Source organism: Adiantum capillus-veneris, chromosome 8 (genome assembly GCF_014529385.1).
Source record: "Adiantum capillus-veneris isolate H3 chromosome 8, ASM1452938v2, whole genome shotgun sequence".
NCBI lineage: Eukaryota > Viridiplantae > Streptophyta > Polypodiopsida > Polypodiales > Pteridaceae > Adiantum > Adiantum capillus-veneris.
In genome coordinates, this window is record NC_140938.1 from 122,658,231 (window position 1) to 122,680,709 (window position 22,479).

The window sequence follows — 22,479 nt, forward strand, 5'->3', positions numbered from 1 at the left end:
ACACACACACACACACACACACACACACACACACACACACATTATGATAAAGAGTGTAGAAACGCGCGCACGCCATAATTCATACTTTCCCTCCCCGACGTAGCTACGTCCTCTCGAAATGGCCATGGCATCTGTACTAATGAAGTTTCTTGCCGAGCACGACAATGCCTTGGCTGGAGGCATTGCAGTGCTCGGAGCAACCGCTACTGTCACTTTGACAGCCACACAAATTCAATGTAGACAACAAGCGATGGCAGACGAAATGAAGACAATCAAGAAGGAACTCACGAAACTGAGGAAGAAGATGACCGAGCTTAAGAAGAAGAGGAGCTATAGAGAAGGCGACAGACGCAAAAGCTATTTTGAAAAACTAATCTGTCGTACACTATACATTTTTTTGGTGTACGATAGATATCGTAGAACATTACTATTAATTTTTTTTGTTTATGGATGTAATTGTATTGCCTTTGTTAATTCTTAAGGAGAAATCTATGTTGACGATTTGATATAGTGTTGGTAGTTGTATTGCCTTTGTTAATTCTTAATGCTTGACGATTTGATCAAGAGCTCATTCCAACTGCTATTCATAATATTTTCAGGAGAGCATAATTTTGAAGTTTCTACTGTTTATGTGGAATCCTCTTTTCTGGGTCATGGAAGCCGCTTTAGTCTTGGCAAATGGACCAATCAGAGGAAAGGCAAGATTATTACTGCTTAGAATTATGTCCAGGGATGCTCCGCATAAGCCTCACTTATTGGTGCAGTTGATGTGTGTGTGTTCAGATTGGCAGGACTTTGTTGGCATTATTCTTCTCCTCGTGATTAATCTACCGTGTCGTTATGGAGGAGAACAATGCTGGCAATGCTGCAACTGCTCTAATGGCAAAATTGGCTCCAAAAACTAAGGTTGAACTCCACTTATAAGTTATGCCTTCATTTAGATTTGTGTCAATCTTACTGGCCCAGGTGCCTTGGAACTTAATATTCTGATGACCTTGCCTGTCTAGGTTCTGCGAGACAGGCAATGGAGTGAACAAGATGCATCAATTTAAGATGCATCAATTTTAGTCCCAGGTGATATCATCAGTGTGAAGCTTGCAGATGCACGTCTTTTGCAGGGTGACCCCCTTAAGATTGACCAGGTGATTGTAATGGAGGGAATTTACTAAAAACTGCTTGAAGTGCCCTATCCTTCAAAGCAGGCCGCTTACATAGGATCCTTTTTTCTGGCAGTCTGCTCTTGCTGGGGAGTTTCTACCTGTGACTAAGAAACCAGGAGATGAGGTCTTCTCAGGTTCAACGTGCAAACAGGCTGAGATTGAAGCAGTTGTGATTGCTACAGGGGTACATAGTTTCTTTAAGAAAGCTGCTCATCTTGTTGACTCGACAAACCATGTTGGCCATTTCCAGAAGGTCAATGATCTCCTGTCACCATATAACTTGGCACTTGGTTGCAGGTTTTTCAGATGCTTTTCTAATGCAGTTCTGATATTTCAATCCCTTTGCATGAGGCATATAAGGTTTACTTTTGTGAAAACAGGAAATACTTGAAAAATCTAAAGACAGTGAAGGAGGCCCATGGAAATTTTGTGGTCTACTACCTCTCTTTGATCCCCCTCGCCATGACAGTGCAGAGACAATCAGTAAAGCGTTGAATCTTGGAGTGAATGGTATTTGTCTATCGTTGACATGTGCCAGTGAGTACATGAGTGGAAGAGAACGCGGGCAGAGAGAGAGAGAGAGAGAGAGAGAGAGAGAGAGAGAGAGAGAGAGAGGTTCACAATGTGCATTTAAGGTTTAGATGTCAGTGTGTGAAGTTGAGATTGTCTCTTACTGCTGACGACCCGAGTACTTCTTTCTTCTTCTTGTTCTGGAGTGCTAACTTGTATTTCTCTCACAAGGCCGTCCTTCTTGTTGCAGGTTTAGTTGTCTGAAGTGAAATTTCTTGAGCAAAGCCTTTTACTGTGGGCAGGGTGGAAAGCTCAGTTGCAAGCTACCAGTAGCAGAGCAGAGTGTTTTCTATCCGCTGTGGTAGAGCAGAGTGCCTTCTACTGGCTGATGCATGAATAATTTGCAGTGACAGAGGTGTATTGGATCTTCATATCTTCCGTGGTGGCAATGCCCAGTCAATAATTTCTTTCAAAAGAAGGTCGGCTACTCCATCTCATTCTGGTCTTCTCACATTCCTATGTACAGACAGACATGTATTGTGTAGTTTCATATGCATATATAGCTTGCTCTCAAGCTTCAGCAAATTTGAGGGACTCTATAAAGAGGCTCACTGGACTCGACACGGTCCTTGCTTGCTCCATATTTGTGGTGTAGAGTTGCTTTCTTTCAGTACTCAAGCCTTCAACCCTTCAAAGTATAAGTTCAATCATTTGAGCAGAGATGAGTAAGGGCTATGCTTTCAATCACAGCCACATCTTAGAAGTATCAAGAGGGGCTTCTGATTCCTCACCACCCAGCTCACAACAACAGAGTCGAAATGGTAGGCAGGTAGCGCAAGCGCAGAATGGAGATTATGGGCAAGGGTGTGTGAGGCATATGAGCTCACCCATTTCTGCGCTATCTCCGCCGCATTCCTCTAACAGTTCAGATGTGCTGTCTCCCTCTGGCTCTAACTATCAATGTGATAGAGATATGTACAACAATGAGATCAACAGCTGCACTTACAATGATGGTAAAGGGAAGTACCATCTTCAGGTTTCCCAATCACCTGGTGCATCATCAATTGAGAGTCCTGATTCGACTCTCGCATTTTCAGGTAATCGATCAAATGCAAAGGATTCTGCCTCATTATCTGGCAATGAAGAGGCTCTATCTGATAGTGAAGACATGATGCACAAGCTTCATGCTCTGGAAACTGCATTGATGGGTCCAGATACAGATGATGCCGAGGTAAGGGAGGTCTTAAATGAGAAACCAGGGCCTTGGGGAGAGCTTCTTGATGATTTTCTCGGTGATGGACAGCAAGGCCCTTATCTGCATAATCCAGCAGTTGACAAAGAAATCAAGGTGGAGAATACCACAGCAACAGCTTTGGAGCTGGGGTCTCTTTCCTTTGAGCATGCACTCAAGGCGTTGAATCTTAGCAGTCGTGTAAAAAGTCTTTTGATTACATGTGCTGCTTTATATCTTAAGAAAAAATGGACGTTGCGGACCAAGCAATGCAAGACCTTCGTAAATCAGCATCTGTGTATGGAGATCCCCTAGAGAGACTAGCCGCATACATGTCAGAAGGGCTTGTAGCAAGGCTTCATGCCTCTGGGTCGATTATTTACAAGGCATTGAAATGCAGGGAAGCACCTGCAATTGAAGTTTTGTCAGCGATGCAGAAATTGTATGAGATATGCCCTTACATCCAGTTTGCATTTATGGCTGCAAATGGTGCGATTGCTGAAGCATTTAAAGAGGAGGCGATGGTTCATGTGTTTGATTTCCAAATCGATCAAGGAACACAGTGGTTCTCTCTCATACAGGCTTTGGCGAGCAGGCCTGGAGGTCCCCCATGTATGTGCATTAGCACCGGCGATGATCCTACAGCTCACTCCTATCCCTTGGGAGGCATGGATGCCGTGAAAATGAGGCTGGCAAGTTTTGCAAGTAGCCTTGGTGTCCCTTTGGAGTTCACCATCATCTCTTCCAAGCTCTTAGATTTGCAGGCGTCCATGATTGGGAGGAAGGCTGGAGAGGCCCAGGCCGTAAATTTTTCTCTTCAGCTGCATCATATGCCAGATGAAAGTGTCAGCCTGGACAACCCTCGCGATCGGATTTTAAGAATGTGCAAGAGTTTGAATCCGAAGGTGCTGATGCTAGTGGAACAGGATGCCAACATGAACACAGCGCCTTTTTTGGCCAGGTTCTCTCTCTCTCTCTCTCTCTCTCTCTCTCTCTCTCTCTCTGCCCGCGTTCTCTTCCACTCATGTTCTGCTTGCAGTGAGAGCCTCGAGAATTGAAAATGAAGACGCCATTGACGCAGCCATTTTGTACAGGTTGCAACAGTGATAACTGTCTATGCTAACTTTGGCTTCGCGGAGATAAGAGGAATTGGTTGGGGTTGGGCTGGAGTTAGCTGGCTTTAAGACATTGTCTTTTACCTTCCTTTGGACATCATTAAGTTTGCTGTACGATATGCCTTAAGCAGCCGGGCATGGGATACTCTCTTCCGAAGGAAGGTAAGTACTGCAGACGTCATGTTTGCTATGTACTGGGGACAATGATGCTATCCCTTTGTTAGACTTACAATCCTCCTTTACAGGTTGCATTTACGAAGAAGAAAGATTTTGGCAAAGAAGTAAGGGAGGCTCAATGGGCACATGCACAAAGGACTATGCATGGTTTGCAACCTGCTGAGCCACCGCCCACCATATTGGCGGACAAGGGCAGCTATCATGATGAGCTTGCGGAGATTGCAGAACAGGCTAAACGAAGGGCCAAGATTGCTAGGTAATGACCATTGTTGTGAGAGCATAACTCTATAGTAGTATTGCATAAGTGATTTGAAGCAAGTAAATCATTTGCATTTGAAGGGAGTAACAACAGCTGCATGCAGGCGTCCGATGGCCAAAGCCATTGTCATTCTTTAGCAATTAAACTAGAGGCCAAGGTAGAATTACTTGCAATTGATTGAAAGATATAATTGTAAACATCGTTTGCTTGCAGATTGAGGGAGTTGCACACATTAAGAGGCCATATGGAATTTGTTGTCAGATTGAAAGGATTGGATGTTGATACTATTCGACATGTGTACACAGTGCGATTTTTTTGGGTCAATTTAATTTGGGCTTGAGAGGAAAATTGACCGCAGGATTGAAGTGGTGGTAGAATATTTATAAGCTTTCTGAATAGGAGTTGGAATGAGCTCTTGATGAAATTGTCAAGCATTAAGAATTAACAAATGCAATACAACTACTAACACTATATCAAATCTTTAACATAGATTTCTCCTTAAGAGTTAACAAAGGCAATACAACTACGTCCATAAGCAAAACAAAATTAATAGTAATGTTCTACGATAATCTGTCGTACCGTAGAAAAATTTATGGTGTACGACAGATTAATTTTTCAAAAGCTTCTGCGCCTATCGCCTTCTCTGTAGCTCCTCTTCTTCTTCACCTTAGTCATCTTCTTCCTTAGTTTTGTTTGCTCCTTCTTGACTCTTTTCATTTCTTCTTCCATCGCGTGTTGTATACATTGAATTTATGTGGTTGTCAAAGTGACAGTAGCGGTTGCTCCGAGCACGGCAATGCCTTCGGCCAAAGCATTGTCGTGCTCGGCAAGAAACTTCATTAGTACAGACGCCATAGCCATTTTGAGAGTAGTATCAACATCCAATCCTTTCAATCTGACAACAGATTCCACATGGCCTCTTAATGTGTGCAACTCTCTCAATTTGCAAGCAAATTAACGATGTTTAAAATTTGATCTTTCAATGAATTGCAAGTAATTCTACCTTGGCCTCTAGTAATTTAATTGCCATAGAGAGGGGATCAACAATCTCCTTGTTCTCCTTATTGGTGGAATCGCCATTGCCATGTCCACAGTGCTTTTTGTGACAATGGCCGTTGGTGCTCATCGGCTTTCCCAGCAGGTAAGGTTGATCCTAAAAGGAAGTTTTCATGTGTTAATGCTTGAAATTTTTAAGGTTTATCACGACTTTTACATCAGGGCGCTGTAACAAAGCGTATGACTGCCATTGACGAAATGGCTGGGATGGACGTCTTGTGCAGTGACAAGACGGGAACACTTACTTTGAAGAATCTCTACTGATCATTTCTGGACTTCTTGGCAAATTAGTTCCACATCCCTTTGTTCGCAAGCTTCTCTTTACCTCTTGGCGACTTGCGTCACTTGGCTACTGCAATTTGCGCTTGCCCTTTTATGTCGTTTCTTGTATTGCAAGACATAGACGAGGTAAGCTGGCTCTGGAGTCTGCACCTCTGCGATTGTCCGCGTGCGTGGTTGTGTGTGAGAGAGAGAGGGGGAGAGAGAGGTTCACAACGTGCATTTAAGGTTTAGATGTCAGTGTGTGAAGTCGAGATTATCTCTTACTGCTGACGACCCGAGTACTTCTTTCTGCTTGTTGTTCTGGAGTGCTAACTTGTATTTCTCTCACAAGGCCGTCCTTCTTGTTGCAGGTTTAGTTGTCTGAAGTGAAATTTCTTGAGCAAAGCCTTTTACTGTGGGCAGGGTGGAAAGCTCAGTTGCAAGCTACCAGTAGCAGAGCAGAGTGTTTTCTATCCGCTGTGGTAGAGCAGAGTGCCTTCTACTGGCTGATGCATGAATAATTTGCAGTGACAGAGGTGTATTGGATCTTCATATCTTCCGTGGTGGCAACGCCCAGTCAATAATTTCTTTCAAAAGAAGGTCGGCTACTCCATCTCATTCTGGTCTTCTCACATTCCTTTGTACAGACAGACATGTATTGTGTAGTTTCATATGCATATATAGCTCGCTCTCAAGCTTCAACAAATTTGAGGGACTCTATAAAGAGGCTCACTGGACTCGACACGGTCCTCGCTTGCTCCATATTTGTGGTGTAGAGTTGCTTTCTTTCAGTACTCAAGCCTTCAACCCTTCAAAGTATAAGTTCCATCATTTGAGCAGAGATGAGTAAGGGCTATGCTTTCAATCACAGCCACATCTTAGAAGTATCAAGAGGGGCTTCTGATTCCTCACCACCCAGCTCACAACAACAGAGTCGAAATGGTAGGCAGGTAGCGCAAGCGCAGAATGGAGATTATGGGCAAGGGCGTGTGAGGCATATGAGCTCACCCATTTCTGCGCTATCTCCGCTGCATTCCTCTAACAGTTCAGATGTGCTGTCTCCCTCTGGCTCTAACTATCAATGTGATAGAGATATGTACAACAATGAGATCAACAGCTGCACTTACAATGATGGTAAAGGGAAGTACCATCTTCAGGTTTCCCAATCACCTGGTGCATCATCAATTGAGAGTCCTGATTCGACTCTCGCATTTTCAGGTAATCGATCAAATGCAAAGGATTCTGCCTCATTATCTGGCAATGAAGAGGCTCTATCTGATAGTGAAGACATGATGCACAAGCTTCATGCTCTGGAAACTGCATTGATGGGTCCAGATACAGATGATGCCGAGGTAAGGGAGGTCTTAAATGAGAAACCAGGGCCTTGGGGAGAGCTTCTTGACGATTTTCTCGGTGATGGACAGCAAGGCCCTTATCTGCATAATCCAGCAGTTGACAAAGAAATCAAGGTGGAGAATACCACAGCAACAGCTTTGGAGCTGGGGTCTCTTTCGTTTGAGCATGCACTCAAGGCGTTGAATCTTAGCAGTCGTGTAAAAAGTCTTTTGATTACATGTGCTGCTTTATATCTTAAGAAAAAATGGACGTTGCGGAGCAAGCAATGCAAGACCTTCGTAAATCAGCATCTTTGTATGGAGATCCCCTAGAGAGACTAGCCGCATACATGTCAAGGGCTTGTAGCAAGGCTTCATGCCTCTGGGTCGATTATTTACAAGGCATTGAAATGCAGGGAAGCACCTGCAATTGAAGTTTTGTCAGCGATGCAGAAATTGTATGAGATATGCCCTTACATCCAGTTTGCATTTATGGCTGCAAATGGTGCGATTGCTGAAGCATTTAAAGAGGAGGCGATGGTTCATGTGTTTGATTTCCAAATCGATCAAGGAACACAGTGGTTCTCTCTCATACAGGCTTTGGCGAGCAGGCCTGGAGGTCCCCCATGTATGTGCATTAGCACCGGTGATGATCCTACGGCTCACTCCTATCCCTTGGGAGGCATGGATGCCGTGAAAATGAGGCTGGCAAGTTTTGCAAGTAGCCTTGGTGTCCCTTTGGAGTTCACCATCATCTCTTCCAAGCTCTCAGATTTGCAGGCGTCCATGATTGGGAGGAAGGCTGGATAGGCCCTGGCCATAAATTTTTCTCTTCAGCTGCATCATATGCCAGATGAAAGTGTCAGCCTGGACAACCCTCGCGATCGGATTTTAAGAATGTGCAAGAGTTTGAATCCGAAGGTGCTGACGCTGGTGGAACAGGATGCCAACACGAACACAGCGCCTTTTTTGGCCAGGTGCTCTCTCTCTCTCTCTCTCTGCCCGCGTTCTCTTCCACTCATGTTCTGCTTGCAGTGAGAGCCTCAAGAATTGAAAATCAAGACGCCATTGACACAGCCATTTTGTACAGGTTGCAACAGTGATAACTGTCTATGCTAACTTTGGCTTCGCTGAGATAAGAGGAATTGGTTGGGGTTGGGGGCTGCAGTTATCTGGCTTTAAGACATTGTCTTTTACCTTCCTTTGGACATCATTAAGTTTGCTGTACGATATGCCTTAAGCGGCCGGGCATGGGATACTCTCTTCGAAAGGAAGGTAAGTACTGCAGACGTCATGTTTGCTATGTACTGGGGACAATGATGCTATCCCTTTGTTAGGCTTACAATCCTCCTTTACAGGTTGCATTTACCAAGAAGAAAGATTTTGGCAAGGAAGTAAGGGAGGCTCAATGGGCACATGCACAAAGGACTATGCATGGTTTGCAACCTGCTGAGCCATCGCCTACCATATTGGCGGACAAGGGCAGCTATCATGATGAGCTTGCGGAGATTGCAGAACAGGCTAAACGAAGGGCCGAGATTGCTAGGTAATGACCATTGTTGTGAGAGCATAACTCTATAGTAGTATTGCATAAGTGATTTGAAGCAAGTAATCATTTGCATTTGAAGGGAGTAACAACAGCTGCCTGCAGGCGTCCGATGGCCAAAGCCATTGTCATTCTTTAGCAATTAAACTAGAGGCCAAGGTAGAATTACTTGCAATTGATTGAAAGATATAATTGTAAACATCGTTTGCTTGCAGATTGAGGGAGCTGCACACATTAAGAGGCCATGTGGAATTTGTTGTCAGATGTGTCTACTCGTGGTATTCGACTGTAGTGATCCATTTATGCTTCTTATGGTCCACTGATCCATCACGGCTAGTTCTCATTAGCCCATGGTTCACAAGCTGGCCATTTACTGTTTTACATCATCACTTAGTTCATTCATTGGGACGAAGTCCTTTTCAAGAAAAAGTAGGCTTCAAGTCGAGCTTTGATCAAACTCGTGAAAGTCCACTTGGGTATGAGCAATTTACTTCTAAACCTTGAATGACTTGTGTCCGAGGAAATTGCTCATCTCCACCCACACCACCACTAACCCCTGCCAGCACGTTGTACTCCTTAGCTCGTGAGAAAACGGCTCTTGGCAAAGGGCTTAATGGAAAAGGCTCTTTGGGATTGATGTTGCAAAGTGGAAGAAGTCAAGGGGTTCAAGGGCTTTGGCCTTTGTGGTCAAGCCTTACGGGGAACTCTTGGCTAGAGGAAAGGGAACTAAGTTTGAGATAATTTTAAATTGAAAAAGAATCATTAACCGTCAAAACTTTGTTGTGACACGAGGACTTGAAGTTCGGACAATGCAGTGCACATGCATAGAGAACGACTATGGTTGCATGGAATGAGCTGGTCACTTTCGACAACTATTTCAAGTTGGATAGTTAAAGGGAGTTACATCATATCAGATCAGCCAGCCAAACTTCGTATGACATACGACTAGACAAAGATTGAACTAGAAATAGAAGACAAGAGAATGGAATTGGAACTTGGATATAAGAATGTATATAACTGCCACAAGAGCCAAATGGTGCTCAGAGCAATTACCAAATGAGTACAAATAGTAGAACTACTCTCCTTAACGATTAGCCCGCAAAATATAGTAATGGATCTTATTTATCAGTACCCAACTTGGCCTTTGACTAACTGTGTTGTACAATTACTGTGGTAACTATATCCGATAACTACAAGTTTCTACCGACTATGTTGGAACCTCACTAGAGTCCGTTCCCACTATCTAAATCTCCTTCCTCCTTTTCTTTGAATTTCGGAGTATTCCAAATTCCAAGCATCCATCAGATCCAAATCTCGCTATTCTTGCTTCTTAAAATGACTGATATCCTCGGGGAAGTGGTCTGAATCCATCCACTTTTCCTCTAGCTTGCTCTTCTACATTAGATCGTAGACCTCTCTGAAACACTGGTTCTTGGGTCTTCGTACACTCGCTGGGGTGTCATCGTTTCCTCTTGTTTGGAGCTTTCTTCTTTGTGGCCTTTGGAATTGCTTGAGGTGGAGCCTGAATTGCGAGAGGCTGACCCATACCTTTAGCACTAGCGCGAACATTATGATTCTACATAAGCCGATAAATGGGTTCCTCTTCAGTTGCTCCCTGTGATCAATCAACATTTCGATTTCATATAGCGTTAGAGCAATCCAAGATTTGGTGTCAACATCATACAAAGTGTACCTTCCCTTGGTAAGTATAGCTCTAGCCAACTTGTGATGGACTGGAGTTTTGCAAGTCTTCCAGATTTAATGTAAGATTACCTTCTAAATCAGCGATATCCACCAAGGGCTGATAAATTTATTTATCCATGATAGATTGCTTGAGGGTTTTGTGAACAGCCTGAAGAGTGCTTCGAGTAGCTCCTTTTTCATTGAGTATCCTGCGATACTAAGTTTTGGTCGGCACTCAGCTGATCTAGCTTCTTCTCTTGAATGGTAATGATTTGTTCATCTTTCTCTTGCTCAGTCTTCTTCTGAATCCATTGAAGGAGGTCCAATACTGGATGCAAAACAGAGGTGCCAACTACTAGAGCTTGTTTCTTTCCTTTATTCCTCGTAGTTATGGAGTTGTACGAGACAGTCCAATAGCTTTGCGAGTTGAAGTCTCCTTGGTCTGATCAACTCCAAAGTATGCCTTCTTTAGAGCAGTCGACCCTATTGCTAGCTTCTATTTAGCCTTGAATCGTGCCAGTAACTTTTTCATTTTTTTATTTTGCTTGTCTTTGGCTCTAATGTGTCTACCTTTGACTGTTCTCTTGTCCTTTTTGAACCAGTTCTGACCAGAGGCAAGTCACTTGTCTGACTCTCTCATTAGGAAAAATATGAACCCTCTAGGGGCCCTTTGGAATTAAGATTAATTAGAGGCCTCCCAACAGGAAGAAGGTGGTGGACACACTCTAGGTCTATACCCTCCAAAAAGTAGGGGGACAAGGTAGCCTTACACCTCTCAATGGCCTCTTACCTAGTGAGAAGGTAAGGGAGGTCGCTAGAAAAAAGGGATGGTGGGAGGCACGTTGACCTCTTTTCCCTCAATTTTTGGCTCGGAGTTAAAAAATATACACTAAAAAATTGAAATTGTAAGTGAGTGCACGTTACAAGGGTTCCCCTCCAACATAAGGATAGAATGATAATGAAACCGTCCTGTAGCTTACATTTAGAGCTTGATAGCATCCCCATCTTTAACTTTATCATGCTAAAGACAAAAAACCTCTTTATGGCTTTGAACACCTAGGGCTTCACACCTCTATCAACAAAATTAAGCGAAGTCCCTCATAACATAAGGGTGTGATATTTTGTTTGTGGCTTTGGTGCACCATGAAGAGTTGCATAGCATGCGATTGAGGCTTACAGTGCAAGGACTCATTATGTATGGAGAGTTGTCCAAGCTTATCCTTCTACTTTCTTCTTTGTATAATTGTGAGTAGATTATTAGAATGATATCATTTTATATTTTATCCCTTTGTGCTCACAAAATTTGATGTTTACTAGAGAGTCAACTTGTTTAGAGGGGAGAGATGCAAACAACCATGTGCAGAGATGGAAAACACTCTATTCTTGGTTCATAAGGAACATTAAAATCCCTCCGTTGCAATACCAAGCAGTCACATCCCCTTATTCCATCAACATTGTAGTACCCTCAATGCCACAATAGTAAATGCATAGATAGTGAGTGGCTACCACAAGAGTACCTTGAAGGTGCTTCGGTTTTCAAGGTGGAGGATGAGCAAAACTTGCCAAGAATATAATTACCTTGTATAACTATCCCTACCTTGCTATCAAACAAGTACCACATGCCTCTCAAGACTTCCTTGTTATTCCTAATGTCCCCGAGCCTCTTTAATTGAAGATTTTATAGGGTGAAATCATAGAATGGTGTCTAAATACTTGGTGTCCATGGACACCAAGTATGATGCTATGGATGGCACCATAGTTGGGCTTTTAAGTCAATTTTTTTAAAAAAAATATTGGTAAAAGAATATAGGTAAGATAAATGACTTCACGACTCCACTACTCAGATTGAAAGACATGGAGCGGTTAGCACGCGTGGACCTCTCTCTCTCTCTCTCTAAAGAATATTGGTAAAAGAATATAGGTAAGATAAATGACTTCACGACTTCACTACTCGGATTGAAAGACATGGAGCGGTTAGCACGCGTGGACCTCTCCCTCCCTCTCTCTCTCTCTCTCTCTCTCTCTCTCTCTCTCTCTCTCAGATGGCCTCTAATGCCCATCTCCATCTCTCTCTCTCTCTCTCTCTCTCTCTCTCCTACTCTCCTGTTCAGAATATGGATGATGGAGACTCTTTTTCTCTCGCTTTGGTTCCAGATCATACCTCCTCACAAGCAGCAATGGAGCTTCTTGAACTCAACAATGCAACACAAATGGATTTCAGTGCACTATTACAATCATGAAGTTTTGTACGACTTCATTCATTTCAAACTACTGTAGACTGTTCTAGGATGGTGGACGAAGGATTTTATGATGAGGCACATGGAATAGATATAGTTCATACGCAAGTGCACTCCAAGAGAAAGGCTCGTCTAGATGAGGATGAAATTATTGCAGTGAGGAAGTATGAAGCACATGCTAAACATGAGTACAAAAAGCGATGTCGTGCAAGAAAGCAAGTACAACCAAGCGTCAACATTGGAGCGGAAGATTGTCATAGGGAGGACGTCGATGTACACACAAAGGAAGACAAGAAGCAACATACTATTCAGAATATTGTTCAGCACATTGTGAGACAGTTGCATAGTTACGGGAAAGAAGATAAGAATGCAATCCTTCAAGGTGTTTTCAATGATGATAGAATCTTGCCATTCTGTGAAGATTTGTATCTTCCTGCAAATGGCCTTAGTTCTGCACTCAAGGTCTTCTTACAGGAATTAAAGATTTCAAAATCAGTTGACGAGATGTTTTTAAAACGAAGCACATTCAGCATGCTGGTGAATGGATTACTGCATGATAATGGGAGCCAAGGTAGAGGTGTTACTCTACATAAAGTGGCAAAGCTATTAAATGTTCATCCAAGGAATTTATATTCAGCTTTGGGTAGACTTGACAACGATGCTATGTCAAGTACGCTGAGGTTCGACTTATGCAAAAGGAAGTCTGGAAATGTTGGGTCCTTATCGGAGGAATTGAAGCAGACAATTATTACATTTTGGATAGAGCACAGTAGGGTGTCTCCAAACAAGAAAGATATTTGTCGGAAACGATTGGGAAGAAAACATTATCAAGAGCATCCCATACACTTACTTGATGAATCTCAGGTAAACATGTCTCATTCTTACAATGAATAACTCTCAAGTGAAACATCTCACTCTTATGAATAGCTACCCATTGGGTGTTATGGAGTTGTGTACATGCTACTATATGTGATATGTAGCCAAGTAATGCGTCAAGATAGTCCATTGTCTCTACCTAGGCTACTATGTGTGCTATATTGCACAAGTGTAGCCCAATGTCCCTGTCTATGCTATAAGTGTGCCATGTAAAAGGACTCTATTGTAGTAAGATAGCAATATGTGTGCTATACAGTAAAAGTGTGTGTAAGAATAGCACAATGTTCTTGTCTATGATATGATGTGTGGTATGTGAAAGAGCTATATTACATATTGAGAGCACTATGTGTGCCATAAAGCGTTAGTGTGTGTAATAAGAGGCCAATGTCCCTATCTATGCTATTATGTCATAGTATTTCTTGCAGTATGAGTTCTATATAGAATAACTATGTGTAATAATAGCCCGATGGTCCTGTCTATGCTATTATGTGTGCCATGTAGCAGGACTCTATCAGAGTATGAAAACATCATGTCTGCTATATAGCAGACATGTGTGTATAATAGCACAATATACTTATCTATGGTATTATGTGTGCTATGAGATTATATAATATTATGAGAGCACTATGTGTGCTACATAGCAGATGTTAGTGTAATAGTAGCACGGTATCCATGTCTATGCTATTATGTGTGCTATGCAGAGTGTGATATGTGTAATAATAGCACAATATCCCTGTCTATGCTCTTTTGTGTGTTATGTAGAAGAACTGTGTTATAATATGAGAGCACTATGTGTGCTATATAGCAGACGTGTGTGATGTGTGTGTAATAACAGCTAAAAATCCCTATCTATGCTATTATGTGTTATATAGCAAAATTGAGCATGTAATGAAAGCTGAGTTATCTATCTATGCTATTATCTGTGCTATGTAGCATAGCTATATGTATTTATACCAATGCATCTGTAGCTATGCTATTATGTGTGCTATATAGCAAAATGTAATTCTAATGCATTTTTTTTTCAAGAAGACAGAGTATTTCTTGAAGTTTAAAGATAGCCACCCACATGTGACAATTGCGCAAAGGTCCTTTGAGAAGCTGAAGCCTTGGTTCGTGCGAAAATTGAAAGATCGAAATACTTGCTGTTGTGTTTATCATATACGATTGATGTATCTCAAAGATGCGTTTAATGTTATGCGCTCATCTGCTTTTGGTTTTCATGGGAGGTCATGTACATGTAAATGCAATGTTTGCAAATCAGATGGGGTGAATACAGAATGTCTTGCTGTTGTGCACTCGTTTTCAGGGATCACGAAGTTGTGGGAATCATGCGTACGTACAAAGGCTGAGAGGGATATGTTCCATAAACACACCTGCTTGATGGGCCAATGCAAAAACTGTGGTGTGGAAAAGCTCAGCCTTTGTCCACGAGAATGTGCATAGATGACAAAGACAGTTCCACTGCAAGTCTTCGAGGACATTAAAGTTCAAACTAAGCATTGTCTAAGTAAGAGAAAGATGTTGTCACTCAAACAGGTGGCTTTAAGTGAGCTGACAGGGAGGATAAAAGACGACATCAGAATCTTCATCGAGCACAATTTCACTTACAGATGGCAGACACATCAATACAGAGAATGTTCGAAGGTGTTTCCTTCAGATACCATTACATTTGTAGTAGACTTCGCTGAAAATTACTCGTTCAAAGAGCAAAATGAAGTACAATCCATGCATTGGCATACAGATCAATGCACCATCCTTGTTCACATAACGTACATGCGTGACAATGAAGATGATAGTATTATCAAGCATATGCATTTCTACATCTCCGATGATAGGCAACATGATACGCTCTTTGTCCAGCATTGTTTTCTTCTTTGTGATTAGTGGCTAAAGACCAGGGGCTAAATTTCAAGAAGCACTGGGTGTGGTCAGATGGTGCAGCCTCGCAATTCAAGGCTGCAAGGCCATTTTACTTTGTTGCTAGATATTACCAACTAACAGGTACAGAGATGACATGGAATTTTTTTGGCTCTGGCCATGGCAAGGGGGAGCATGATGGCGCTGGCACTGTGATAAAGAGAGCCCTTACACATCAACAACTCAAGAGTAATGGAGTTGTTCTTAGGCAAGCTGCAGACGTGGTTGCATTTTTGACGAGAACAATGTCCAATGCTGCATGTAGCTCTTATGCACAATCCACTAAAGCAGGTCCTACTATAAACAGAAAATTTTGGCTAGTAAAAGAGACAGAAGTGGATAGGTCTAATCTATGGGGTTGTGAGAGAGTACCAGGATATTGATCACTCCATTGCATTTCAGGCTTTTGTCGTCATGATCCTACTCAATTAAGGACCACGCGGCTTTCTTGTTTTTGTGATGCTTGCATGAAGGGCCATTGGAGGACTTGTTCCAGCAAATCATATGCAAGCAAGTGGACACATAAGGCATTGAAACCACTCTCTGAGGTACCAGAAGATGAAGCTGCAATGTTTGAGGGATCCCAAGATATGCTGAGTGAGTATCTCATTGAAGGTGATAACTTTGCAGTCAATGCAGACGCTGGCAATGCAGAAGGTGTAGAGTTCTTTCTTTTGAGATGTACAAAGAGAAAATGGATGACAGATTGTATCTTAAGAGATAAGTGGAAAAACAAATGTGATAAAAACACTTATGTTGTCACAGGGTGTTATTATCAACAGCAAGAGGGGGACCCAAATCACTACACTCTACTTGATGATAGGGGAGTTACTAACCTGTACTCTCACCTTGTTCGGGCAATCAAGTTTGACATGCCTTTGGTAGATGCTACCTCAAAGACATATTATTTATCTCCGGAACTACATGAAACCATTTACAGTGCCATGCCCTATGAAGCAGCATGATACCTATTTAACATGCTTATATTATGTTCTATATAGCCTTCACCATTCAATACCTCCTTACACATGTCCATTGTGCTATGTATCACATAGCACATAGAGCACATAGCATAGAATTACACACATTTCAGATAATGAGGTTACTATTGTGAACATGTTGCACCTTGAAAAAAGTTAGCCAAGATATTTGTCGGAAACGATTGGGAAGAAAACATTATCAAGAGCATCCCATTCACTTTCTTGATGAATCTCAGGTAAACATGTCTCAATGAATAACTCTCAAGTTAAACATCTCACTCTTATGAATAGCTACCCATTGGGTGTTATGGAGTTGTGTACATGCTACTATATTTGATATGTAGCCAAGTAATGTGTCAAGATAGTCCATTGTCTCTACCTAGGCTATTATGTGTGCTATATTGCACAAGTGTGTGTAATAATAGCCCAATGTCCCTGTCTATGCTATAAGTGTGCCATGTAAAAGGACTCTATTGTAGTAAGATAGCAACATGTGTGCTATACAATAAAAGTGTGTGTATCACATAGCACAATGTTCCTGTCTATGATATGATGTGTGGTATGTGAAAGAGCTATATTACATATTGAGAGCACTATGTGTGTCGTATAGCGTAAGTGTGTGTAATAAGAGGCCAATCTCCCTATCTATGCTATTATGTCATAGTATTTCTTGCAGTATGAGTTCTATATAGCATAACTATGTGTAATAATAGCCCGATGGTCCTATCTATGCTATTATGTGTGCCATGTAGCAGGACTCTATCAGAGTATGACAACATCGTATCACCAAAATAAAATTACATCATATCACCAAAATAAAATTACATCATTCAATCATTAAGTTTAGAGAACTTTTAACAGGTCAGTTTTTTGTATAGTAATCGCAAGTACATTCAGTGCGCAAAATGCTGTATACATGATTCCATAATCACAATCAACCTTCCCTACATACTTCTCGTTGACTTCTATAGTGGCTGATGACACGAGCAGACACTATGTCCGAAGGATTTTCAAACTGGTTCATCCTTGCATAAGCATTAGGGTTGGGTGAGACTGTCCACTTGACTAACCAAGGGAACAATGTGCTAACCAGGTAAATTGGGGACTGAAAAATCTCTGCTGGTTCAAATGAAGCAGGACAGACCCAAGTCCCGGGAGGGTTGAGCAGACACTTGTAGAGTGTGTCATCCACCACCAGTGTATTATCAGAGTTGAACTTAGGATAGTGCTTCCAAAAGTCTTTCAAACACTTGAAAAATATGGGCTTTGCGTTATCTCTAGATGGAGGGATCCCAGGAACTTCATTTAGCTTGAAGCTCGTCTCTCTACACCCCTCTTGACCGATAATATCGAGGAAAAGTTGTTTGTTCAGCCTAGGAAAGCATGCACTCAAAGCACGTGCTGGATTATCTTGGGTCATGCACCTCCATAGTGCAACTTGTGCTCTTTGCAGCAGTGCATGCAAAAAGATTGATGCATTGGACCTGACCACATATTCAAATTGCATCTTTCCTGTAGCATTTGGCTCAGTGACTACATGATACCTTGATCTTGCCCAATCAGGAGTACTGCTTCTTGCTATTCCTTTGTAGAAGGAGACCTTATACCTCCTTATGAGAAGCCCATTCATATCCAGTGTGATGCATAAATTGTCCCTTCTCTTCTTGTCCTCACAAGACACAGGAGGCAGTGCAACAATCTGTACTGGCATTACAACAAGACACTCTGGCCTCTCTTGCCTCTCATATTCATGTCCATTTTTGGCCTCTTTATCAACATTCTTTGTACTTGCCTCATTTGAATCTGTAGCAGCCGCTCGACCCAGAGGGACCTCTGGACTTTTACCTTTGGTATTCTCAACAGTGGGATCTGTACAAGACTCAGTTGTATCATGTGTAACTGCCTCTTTCGTGTCCACAGCAGCCATGAAATGTTCTCCCATTTCCTCTCTCGATTGAGCTGCTCTGTCAGTGGGCACCTCTGTGCCTTTCCTGCCTCATTGTTTTGCTCTATACATGCCTTAGTTGTATTATGTGTATTTGCCTCTTTCATGTCTGTAGCAGCCACGACAACTTCTCCCATTGCCTCTCCCGATTGAACTGCTCTGTCACCTGCCTCAGCTGTTTCGGTGGAAGCCGCGACATCACCGTTACCCACTACTGAGCCTATTTCAGGTACTCTCTTAGTGTGATCCTCCTCACCCAAGCCTCCGATATCTTCAACAACGGCATCTGTACCCTTTGCCTCCTCTGCATCAACAATGTCATTAGCTGCATCCTTGGACAGACCACCTCGGCTTGGGCTGTGACATCACTTGCACCCAGTGCCTCACGTGTTCCAGCTTCTCTCTCAATGAGGACCTCCTCACCCATGCCTCTGGTATCCTCAACAGTGGCATCTATACCCATAACCACAACTGCATCAAGAAGGGCATCTATGACAGCATGAACAATACTTTCTGTTCCACCATCATTAACATTGCCATCAGCAGCAGCATCTGTGCTAGCATCAACTTCCATAGCATCCACAATGTCATTTGTGCAGGCATCAACTACCGTAGCATCAGCAATGGCATCTGTGCAAGCATCAACTGTGGTAGCATCATCAATGGCATCTGTGCGAGATTCAACAGTGGCATCTGTACCCATAGCCACAACTGCATCAAGAAGGGCATCTATGACAGCATGAACAATACTTTCTGTTCCACCATCATTAACATTTCCATCAACAGCAGAATCTGTGCGAGCATCAACTTTCATAGCATCCACAATGTCATTTGTGCAGGCATCAACTAGCGTAGCATCAGCAATGGCATCTGTGTAAGCATCAACTACCATAGCATCATCAATGGCATCTGTGCCAGATTCAACTATGGTTGGGGTGGGTAATGTACCCTTTCAAGTTTAGCACGGTCAACATCTGTATGCACATCATCATGCACAACCTGCACATCAACTGCATTAGGCACATTTGGAACAAATTCAGCAGTACTAGTAGGTGTGCAAGGATCAACTGTATCAAAGACTCTTTTTTTGTGCCTGTAACCCCCCTGGAAGCTGTAGCACCCCCTCTTGGATTCTTGACAGGATAAGACTGAGCTAGTGAACCTACAGACCCCTCAACTGTATCAAAAGACACTTTTTTTTTGCCTGTAACCCCCTTGGAAGCTATAGCACCCCTTCTTGGATTCTTCACAGGATAAGACCGAGCCAGTGAACCTACAGACCCCTCATCTAGAAACCCTGAAGAGCGAGTGCGTCTCATGCAAGTTCCTCTTTTTTCAGCTTCTTGATTATCTACGACAAGAGAAAGTAGAAACATATTACTAAACATGTACAGAAAATAAATTAAATAGTTTCCACTCGATGCAAAGAATTAAGAGACATGTCACTAACAAATTCCAACACTTCATTCATCAATGAGCATGGATACAATAGGGGTGCAATGGAATGCACATGCCTTCAAAAGACATCTTCTAACTGCATGAAATTACAGCAAAACCACTCATTGCTTTGCATTTGGTTTCTTCCTCTTCCTAAATGAATCAAGAGGTATATCCATTGTGGGACTTCCACCTAAGTTCTTGGGAGTCGATTTCTTGCGCTTTGGTGTTGGCTTCTTCCCAGCTGGAGGGGGTGTTGCTTTCACCGCATTTGCAACTGCCTCATCTGATGCGTCATCTCTAGTGTCCACACTTGGTGATGCTTTGGCACTCAACGGAGAACGCAACAGTCTTCTTGGAGTTAGTTGTTGCCTAAGTGAGTTGACTGCAGAAGACTTTTCCATCAAAATGTCTTCAACTACTCCACGTACTGCATCCCCTACGGCAGACTCCGCTTCAAGGGCTGGCTGCATCCCTGGGGTAGACTCAACTTCAAGGGTTGACTGCATCCCTGGGGTAATCACGCCATTCTTCCTTGTGGAATGCATCGTCTTGTTGGATTAAGCATGCAATGATTGTTCTATAAAGCAAGCTATTTACAAAGTCTCACTTGGAGTATCCCAAAATACACACATAAATACTGATTTTGGTACCTACTAGTGGCCTGCGTAGAGACTCTCTCTGTTTTTGTCAATGATTCTTGTATACAGGTCTCTGCTGCGATGTCTATACCTGCAAATGATTTCATTAAATGCAAGAGTTTAAACTCCCAATGGAAAGTGGGCCTGCAATAGTACTAGTAAATAATTGACATAGTGACTACCTGCACTTGATTCTTTCATCTCACTCTTCACCTTCAGACCAATCATATGCTTAGCTCTAGGGGGAATAGACATGTTGCAATCTAGTGCAACACAATAGCCATAGTCACATAGCGCGATAGTCCACATGGGTGCAAGGCAGGGAGAATACATCCAGCTTCTGGCATCGAAGGGGAATCCACATCCTAACACAATGGTAGAACCCATTAAGTGACACCTCGCTAATGCTCTTCTCAAAATCCACAAGAGGAAAAGGCTTTATCAAACTGGCCCCCACATTATGTGAAGTCCTCTCCATGGTAACACAAAATTTAAAGTGCTCTGATTTCTGTGCTAAGTTGGTCTCTACTTCTGCAAGTAGTGCCTGTGAAACAAAGAAGACAACACATCTAATTTAAGTTTCAATAACCCAACAAAAGCAGATTGATGAAAAGAATATGCAGTGTGAATCTTATCCCTTATTTGCAATACCACATAAGACAAGAACTTACTCTATATGCTATAAACACAAGCTTGATGTGGTATATGATATGCACTCATGTGCTATATAGCACATAGCATAGTCCAAGTATAATGTGCTATAAGTGCTACATAGAGTATGCACTGTAGATCATAGCAGAGAGACTTTTTAAAATACCAGATATAGCCCAAACATTTTCTCTATATGCTATATAGCACAAGCTTGTTGGGTATATGATATGCAGTGGGCTATATGAGACATAGCACATAGCATTTAGCACAAATATTGTGCTATGTAGCACATAGCACAATTAGAGATGGTGCTAGCACATAGCAAAAATAGAGATTGTGCTATATAGCACAATTCACTATTCCACACACTCCAGGGCTATATTGTGAACATATAACACACAAAATGTGCTATTTAGCACATAGCACATAAAAAGATTGTGCTATGTAGCACATATCAATATTTAACACACACTTCAGGGCTATACTGTGAGCATATAGCATACAGGTTATGCTATATAGCACACACTACACATGTCCATTGTGCTATGTATCACATAGCACATAACCACACAGAGCACATAGCATAGAATCACACACATTCCAAATAGATGAGGGTACTATTGTGAACATGTTGCACCTAGATTGAACTATAAAGCACATAGCACATAACCACACATGGCACATAGCATATAACCACCCACTCCATGAAGATGATGGCTATGTTGTGACCATATAGCACATAGCAGAAATAGAATATGTTCATATAGTACATAACTATACAATCCAAAGCACTCTAACCACATAACCACATGGAAGTGAACCACATACTCCAAAACAAAGTGAAGCACATGTAGGAGGGTATGCACTTTTGCTTTAGCCACATTGGCTTCTACTTCAGCAACGTTCTCTCTAGTAGTACTCGAGAACTGTCCAATCAAATCAATCAGGCGTTGTCGAGATACAGGGTCTTGCACACAATCAATCTCCGTTTGCAACTTTATGGCCAAAGTGTTTGAGCTTTGAGCACCCTCAACCCTATGCAATTCTCTGACTTGATCCTCTACCTGCTTCTTTGCACCCTCTAGTCTTGACTTATAGTCTTGCAATTTGCCCTCTGCAATATTCTTCATTTCTGCAAGTGCCCTGCTATCCTCCTCTACCAGTTGTACCAGGCATCCTCCTGTAGGCACGCTTGACAATGGTATAGACGTACCTTCTGTTTTCAATGATGATCTGGTAGAGGCAGCAGTGGTTTTAAAACCTCTCCCTCTACCACTCATCTGCTCTTCCCACCTCTTGATCTTGTTTTGCAAGTTGTGTCTTTCTTTTGAGGCTCTCATTGCCCTCTCTGCAAAGATAGCCCAAGAAATTTGATGTTTGCCAGATTCACTGCAGTTTTCCAATGCAAAGGCCTTTGCAAATTGAAGGGACCCTCCTGGTATACATCCCAGTGTCTCTACACA

General features: G+C 42.3%; 1 protein-coding gene and 1 pseudogene across 3 annotated transcripts; both read left to right on the forward strand.

Moving 5' to 3' along the window:
• Positions 1–698: 698 nt before the first annotated feature.
• LOC147452879 (plasma membrane ATPase 4-like) lies at positions 699–3,359 on the forward strand. Of its 2 annotated transcripts, XM_086518462.1 has the most exons (6): positions 699–906; positions 1,008–1,029; positions 1,102–1,142; positions 1,234–1,413; positions 1,541–1,697; positions 1,921–2,383. In XM_086518462.1, the coding sequence occupies exons 1-6, from the start codon at positions 841–843 to the stop codon at positions 1,932–1,934; spliced, it is 480 nt and encodes a 159-aa protein (XP_086374588.1). In that variant the 5' UTR covers positions 699–840; the 3' UTR covers positions 1,935–2,383. The 2 variants fall into 2 exon arrangements, with proteins under 2 accessions (XP_086374588.1, XP_086374587.1); XM_086518461.1 differs by lacking the exons at positions 699–906; positions 1,008–1,029; positions 1,102–1,142 and having other exon boundaries at positions 1,271–1,457; positions 1,541–1,670; positions 1,921–3,359.
• A 653-nt stretch (positions 3,360–4,012) lies between these two features.
• On the forward strand, positions 4,013–9,273 carry LOC147452880 (uncharacterized; annotated as a pseudogene). The gene is made up of 9 exons (XR_015188932.1): positions 4,013–4,178; positions 4,262–4,449; positions 4,556–5,593; positions 5,671–5,916; positions 6,141–7,962; positions 8,025–8,080; positions 8,194–8,378; positions 8,462–8,649; positions 8,865–9,273. The product of XR_015188932.1 is annotated as an uncharacterized LOC147452880 (transcript).
• Positions 9,274–22,479: the final 13,206 nt, after the last annotated feature.

Coding starts and splice junctions, on each gene's coding strand:
- LOC147452879 (XM_086518461.1), top strand. CDS start 2,392: ATGAGTAAGGGCTATGCTTTCAATCACAGCCACATCTTAGAAGTATCA.